The sequence below is a fragment of the Camelus bactrianus genome, chromosome 33, assembly GCF_048773025.1.
Source record: "Camelus bactrianus isolate YW-2024 breed Bactrian camel chromosome 33, ASM4877302v1, whole genome shotgun sequence".
In the NCBI taxonomy this organism is placed as follows: domain Eukaryota; kingdom Metazoa; phylum Chordata; class Mammalia; order Artiodactyla; family Camelidae; genus Camelus; species Camelus bactrianus.
The window spans coordinates 17,494,418-17,501,263 of record NC_133571.1 but is presented as its reverse complement, the minus strand read 5'-3'; the positions used below and the strand labels follow the sequence as shown (position 1 = coordinate 17,501,263).

The following is a 6,846-nucleotide window of genomic DNA, read 5'->3' as shown; positions in this document are numbered from 1 at the left end:
TCACCCCACTCCACCCCATGTCAGGGTTATCCAGGGGCCATGATGGCCTCTGACCCATCCCTCCCCACTGTGGAGTCTAGGTTGAGTTGGGGGGAAAGCACCATGGGTTTGGGAAGAAGGTCTGGTCCATGCAGAGAGTGGTCTGGCCCTACAGTGCAGGAGAGAGAAATGTGGGGAGCCACGCGCTACTGTTGGCAAAAATGGTTGCTCTTACTATGCAATCTCAGGGAGTGGCACCCGAGCCCAGGGCCAACTCCCCAGGCAGAGCCAGCTGTCTTGCCTGGAGCAGAGGCCACCATTTTGCTTCTGCAGTATCTCATCGTGTTGAGAGAAGCAAGGAGGGCAGAGATGACTGTTCTTCACGCCTTCACATGCCAGGTACATTGTCTGGCATCAGTTCCTCTTGGCAGGCAAGGTGCTTCTCGCCAGCAGCCAAGGCTCCAATCTGGGCTCCCAGGCCTGCTGAGGACCTCAAGTCACAACAGAAAACAATGCCCAAGACCCCTGAGCTTCGCGCAGAACACCAAAGCAGGGAGCTGGCTGGGCCCGTCACAGCCACGGCCGGAGCAGGAGTGAGGTAACAAGGCTGGGCAGAGAGGCGGGGAGGGAAGCTCTCTACACCGTGTGCAAATTTCTGCTCCACAACAGGAAAGCAGGGGCTTAAAAGATGGCCTTCCAGAAAAACGCTCCTCTCGGACCCAAAAATGCATCTTCTGGAAGAAAACATAAAGGTGGAGGGGAGTGGGGCCAGCCTGCTGGAGGCTGGGGGATGAGGGTCAAGGATGTCAAGTGATGGATGGATGATTGTCCCACAGACTAGAGACAAAGGTTGGGAGAGAAGACAATCAGGAAGAGAGGTTCTCACATTTCCTGCCGAAGTGGGCAGGTGGAGTCAGCGGGTGCGGGGAAGGAGACCACAGCCCTGCCACCCGGGGGAAGAAAGAGTGCTCTCTCTCCTGGGAGCCCCTAGGGAGGAAGGGCTGCCCTGGGCTGCCCTGCAGAGCTAAATATGCAGCAGGATACGTCACAGAAAGGATCCTTCTGAGACCACAGACAGTCCAGAAAGATTCTGCCCCTAATCCTTCCTCCAAGATTTCACCCTAGAGACGCTGCCTGCAAATGTATTGGACATGGTCCAAACTTGGGTCAGAGACACGGTCATGGAGAGAATCCAGCTCTATCAAAGCATTGCTCTTGAGGTTTTTTTGGTCCTCCCCCTTCCTTGTAATCCCAGGTTCTTAGTGTCAACGCTCTGAGGCAACCCAAGGATTGTAGCCAAAGGTTCACACTTAATTCAAACCCCAATAAGGCTGGAGCCCAAAGAGAAGTGCTAGAGCCAGGAACGGCTCCTCTCCACCCTTTGCCCTGGCGAGGAGGAGGAAGGATGGAGAGATGAAAGGCTTCACAGCTTAAGGACAGAAGATGAGCTCAACGCAAGATGGTGTCCTTCTTGCCACCATCCTCTTCTTCTGAGCCTGGAGAAAGTCCAAAGGAAGGACCCTTCCCAAACCTAAGACTAGGCCAACAAAGGAAGGAATAGCCTCCTGCACTGATGCCGAGCAATACAGCAAGCTTGATCTCTGTTTCTGCCTCTCCCTCCCCACCCCCTTCACTGGACCTCCCTACCCCTCCTAGTCCATAAAGAATAAAGTTTAAATACCCTGGATTTCCTGAGAACCCAGACACTGCCCTACCCCTCATTTAATGCCAGGGAAACGCTAGTCCAGAAGGCTCACCCTCTCCTGGCAGGCACCTGCCAAGTTTGAGAAAGCCCAGCCTTGCCAGTCTCTGACCTAGCCTCCAGGACAATGCCAAAGCTAGACCCTACCTTGGAGATAGTCTAGCTCAGGAGATTCCTGTTACAAATAAGATCCTGAAGCTCAGAGACGGGGAGGGACTTGTCCAATAGCAGGGGCAGGACTCAGGCCCAGGTCTCCCGGCTCTCAGCCCTTACAGGGGGCTTCAAGTTGCTGCTCTTGCTGTCTCAGAATGCATCCCCTTGCCCCAGGGAGGTGGATGGGGGAAAGGAGGGTGTTACAGTCACGACTGGCTTCTCCCAGGACAGCCCTGTTGATTCCTCCACAGTCAGCTGGAGTGAAGTGTAGACCTGTAGCTGTCCTGTACCCATCTAGAAACTGCAGGAGCTTTGAAACTGAGTGCAAGCTCTCAAATGTCTTACCACACGAATCCTCGCAGAAAGACTCTTATATGACTGAGTTCTTACATGAACAAAACCAAAAAAAGCCCTGGCTGGGAGAAATAATGTAAGAAATGGTGGTTTTAATGCTCCCTTGCAGATAGTTACAAGCCAGGCTGCCATGAGTAACAATGTTATTTACGTGTTTCACTCCCAAACTGATCCACAAGGGGGAGGTCCCTCCTCTTTCACAGGTTATTAAATAAGGGGGAAAAGCTTTTTTTTTGGGGGGGGGGGAGTAAATAGAGTTACTGGTTTTCCCCTGGTTTGAAAGTCAGAAAGTTATTAGAATAGAAGGCGCCCACAAAAGATCCATGGCTCTTAGAAATGAGGCGGATGCTCCCCGTGTGTACACAATGTCTCCTGGGCTCAGACCCCCAGATCTCAAGGGGCTTCCTTGGACATCCTTCCCATCACCCACTCCTCCCTAGAACGGGCCTGAGAGGGAGGTGAAGCCGGAGGTGAAGCCAGAGCCGAGCAGCTCCCTGAGGCGAGGCCCACTTAAACTGCTTTACTCCCAGCAAAGAGCCCTTTTTAAGTCAGCCCAGAGGTCCGACCGTGGGACCTTTAATACCTGAATAATTTACATAAATAAATAAGTAATATGTATGGGGTAAATTACAGGATTTACCAGTTTTCCTTTCAGTAGTTTCTGAGAATAATTTTGATTTCTGGGTACTCCAATGGGTAAATTCTTAGCAGCCTACACTATTCCTCTTCCTTTGGCTCAGGCCCATGAGCCTTGAGCTTCCCCAGGGTCTCCCATTCAGCCTCCAGGACAGGAATGATGGAGATAAGTGCCCTTCACCAGGATTACACTCAGCTCCGTTCCCTCATACCTCCTTTTCAAAGGGAGGAATATCATTTCTAGGTGATGCCCATGGAACCTTCTCATCCAGCTCCCCTTGGGGGATGACCTGGGCTCGTATCTTTCGTCTTCTCACCCTGCCCTAAGGGCAGTAACAAGGCCATCTTCTCAGATAGACTGAAAAGCTAAAACCTTTCCTTAACTGCCAGAGTGGGGCACCCCGGCCTGTCCGGGAGAACACTACGTGCTCTTCTTCAGGCTAGGTGAGTGATAAAATCTTCCTTTCCTCTGCCCCTTGCGCCAAGAGGCCCACCAGAACAAGCACTCTGGAAGCGCTCTCCTTGCCAAATCGGTAGGATCTTTTCCAGATCAAGAATCTGTTGCACGCTCTGCCTGGGGCTGGTGGGACTGCTCAGGTCCTTACATGGAGAAATCGTAGTGTGTGAAGGGTACCCAGAAGCATGCTCAGAAGGGACCCACCAGGTCAGACAAATTATGGGTTCAGTGAGCCAACCCCGAAAAGGCTCTACATGACTCCCTCTCCTAACCCATGGCCTTCTCTCTACTCCTCCATGACTTCATACCTCTCTGGGGCCAGAGATCAGAGAAGGCTTTGCTCTCTCTGCCAGAACTTCCACTCCCAGCTCTGGGAAACCGGATTTGGAATGGTCCCCACGGGGCAGACTCGATCTGGCTTTTTCCTGCCTAAATGCACATACCTTTGCCAAATCCACTCCCTCCAAGGCTGAGGTCTTCTTAACGTGGGCAAAGTAGCTCAGACAGTTGTCTCCCTCAACTAAGTTGGTTCCTCACTGAGGCTAAATGATGCTGGCAGCCCAAGAATGCTTGGATAGAGTGCTCACTCCTCACACATCATTCTGTGGTCAGACCCTACCATCCGTCCACGGCTAGCGCATTCACTCTGTGAAACCCTGGAGGTCCTAGAACACCCTGATTCATCCTGGAAATCAAATGACAGCTCAAAGGAAAGGGGTTAGAGCCACAGACCTGATTTGCTTATAATCACTAAAAGAGATTTAACAAGATCAAAAATGCTCCACCCTGACTAATAAACGATGTGCTCTTAGGGCACAGAGCAAAAATAGGGCTTTAGGCACTAAAAAGTGACATTTCACCCAGACCCAGCCTGGGAAAAGACCAGAGAGGAGGGGGGTGGGAAAGTAACAAATCCCCAGCCCTTATTGGGTGCACACCCACCCAGATGAGAGGAAGGTGCAGGGCGATGGAGGAGGACACCCTCTGGAACACCAGCCCTCAGGCGCTGCGGCTACAAAGCCCACTCCCTTGGGCGCAGCCTCCCTGCTGCCCCTCCCTCTGCACCTGGCTCCTGGTGTGGGGGCCCGAGTAAACGGGTGGCCTCAGATGCTGGAGTTTAGATGGGGCCCCTGCCCTTGATGCTTCCTTGTTCCCGAGAGAGAACGCCTGGGGAAGCGCGGGGCAGGGAAGAAAAAAATTATCTTTTATTTTCGAAACAAATCAGAAGGGGATTAGGGAATGAAGCACCTTAAGCAATGCCCCCTTGAGACTTTGCACGACCCCAGGGTCTTCACAGGCATAACTTTGGCTCAACAACATTCCCCTTCTCAGAGCCAAGAACGGCCAGCAAGGGAAAGGGCGGGGACGAGAGGATGGGGAGGGGAGGGGGAGGAGGATCAGGGGAGGTCGGTGCTGAGAGGTGGTCCCTGCCCTCCTCGGCCCCTCCACCGGCCAGCACAGGAGGCGGTCCCGCTCCTTCTCCCTGGTACATAGGCATTATCTCTTTTTAAAATCTGTATATAATATATATTTATATTCTGTATATATATATTTATATATATATTTATATGGTCTATGTACACATATTGCACAGGCCTCCGGCGGCCGCCCCTGCTCCTGCCTTGTCAGTGATAGCGGTTCCTCTTCTCTTCACTTTCCGACGTGAAGTCACGGGACCTGATGCCGTTCTGCAGGTTGATGAGTGAGTCCTTCATCTGGAAGACAGGGAAGCCCGGCCCCGCCAGGGTTTGTGCCCTCAGTGGGCTTCTCCATCCAGCAGCCCCCGCCACGCCCGCCTCTCGCAGGTTCCCCACCAGGCCTGGGAGTTAAAGGGAACGGGCTCCTGAAACAAGGGCGATTCTCAACGGACACAGCCTCAGGCAGAAGGGGGACAGCCAGTCCAGCACTGGCAACCCCTCGGGTAATAAGTTCGCTGTGTCTCGAGGATTTGTGGCCTCGTTTCGCTGAATTAAGAACTCTCCGAGCATTCTGTTGCTACCAGGACCCACATTAGACCGCCCCTTACTCGGCATCCTGCCCTTATTCGGTTCCCTCTGCTCCCGAATACACTGGACTCCTAGCCTGGTCCACATGCCGCTCTGTTCTCCCAGCTCGGACTCTGCTGTCCTGCCTACCCAATCTCGCCCGTCTGTGAAGGCCAGGAGCAAATCCACACTTTCCCTGGCTCACAGTCGCCTTTCTCTCTCCGCGCCTTCCCTTCCACAGTCCGCTCCCTGGGGCTCTGCCCTGCGGTCGTCTTTAATGGCTTTGCTTCACGTGTGCTTGGAGCGCACCGCGTCTTCTCCGTCCTTTACACACCCCAGGTGCCAAGCAGAGAACTGAGCAGGCTCTTAGCTGTGCCCGTATCACTGAATGAACTTAATCTTAACTGAACTCCTTAGCCTCTTTAAGAAACAGACACATCCTCCATCACGGGGTGGCGTCCACATCAGGCAGGCCCAGCGGTAGAATCCCAACGGCCTGCGACAAGACGACACATTTACATCCTGTCTCTAGGTAAGCTGCTTAGGGACAACACGGGACAGTTACCATGTCATGGGTAAACAGTTGTGGATTTTGAGAACCTCTGATCTCTCTGCCCAATCTACCACTTTCTTTTCTTTAGTTCTTCTGTATCCTCAGCTCAGTAGGGATAAGGGCCCATTACTATTCCTTTAAAGGTCCCTTTTAAAGGGAATAGAACAAAATACCTATCTTAATGCTTGTAGAGTCATGTCTACCAGGCTACAAATCTGACAGCCCCAAGCTCTTTAAGGAAACCCACCCTGAAACAGAATTTTACAGTTGAAGGAGTCCAAATGCCCCCCGTTTAATTCTCATCCAACATCATCTCATCATGCTTTCAGCACCTTCAGTGATGAAGTCTCAGTCCTTCAAAGCAGCCCATCCCATTGCGGGAAAGCTCTAACCAGAAGCAGTCTGTCTTCAGTCGATGGCTCAAAAATCCGATCCCCTCTGACTTCTAGCCCCAGGGCAGTGCTCTGGACTTCAAAAGCTACCTAACCTTCTGTGTTAGACCTCCACGTCTGAAGACTCTCCTGTTCCGCTCACCCACCCCAGTTTTCCCTTCTCCTGAGCACATCTTCCATTCTATCAGCCCCTCCTGATAGCACGGAACTCCCAAACTCCGTGCTATGTTGTCTACCCTCTTTTGGTTTAAAAAAAAAAAGCCCTCCTCAAACATGGTTCCTATGCTACACAGGAAGCTTTAAACCCATTGATCTTGACAGCTGCATAAAATTCTCTCCTTAATTTAGAGCTAAGAGATTGAACGTTGAAGGGGAAATGAAACGTAACATTAATGAGTGCCTCCCATGTGCACCAACTCCTGACAGCAATTTCATGGAGCAGCGATTGTAATTCCCATTCTATAGATGAGAAAATGGAAGGTCAGTACTATCAAGTCCCTTGCTCGAGGGCATAAAACTGGTTGGTGGCAAGGCTAGGGTTCCACCTCAGGCTGATGAAACGAAGCTAATTACTGATTTTGTCCCAGGATGATTTTCTTAAATGTATGTATCTAGTTTTTAGAAGGAACATAGGC

At 51.8% G+C, this 6,846-nt stretch overlaps 1 protein-coding gene across 9 annotated transcripts in view; it reads right to left on the bottom strand.

Annotated features, from left to right (window-relative positions):
* Positions 1-4,463: 4,463 nt before the first annotated feature.
* Positions 4,464-6,846, bottom strand: part of GRAMD1B (GRAM domain containing 1B) — a 151,803-nt gene continuing 149,420 nt past the window's right edge. For all 9 annotated transcript variants that reach the window (XM_045504516.2, XM_010967224.3, XM_074357062.1 and 6 more), the window contains one exon: positions 4,464-4,996. In XM_045504516.2, the coding sequence (XP_045360472.2) occupies positions 4,907-4,996 (90 nt within the window). In that variant the 3' untranslated portion in view covers positions 4,464-4,906. The remainder of the gene's footprint in view (positions 4,997-6,846) is intronic.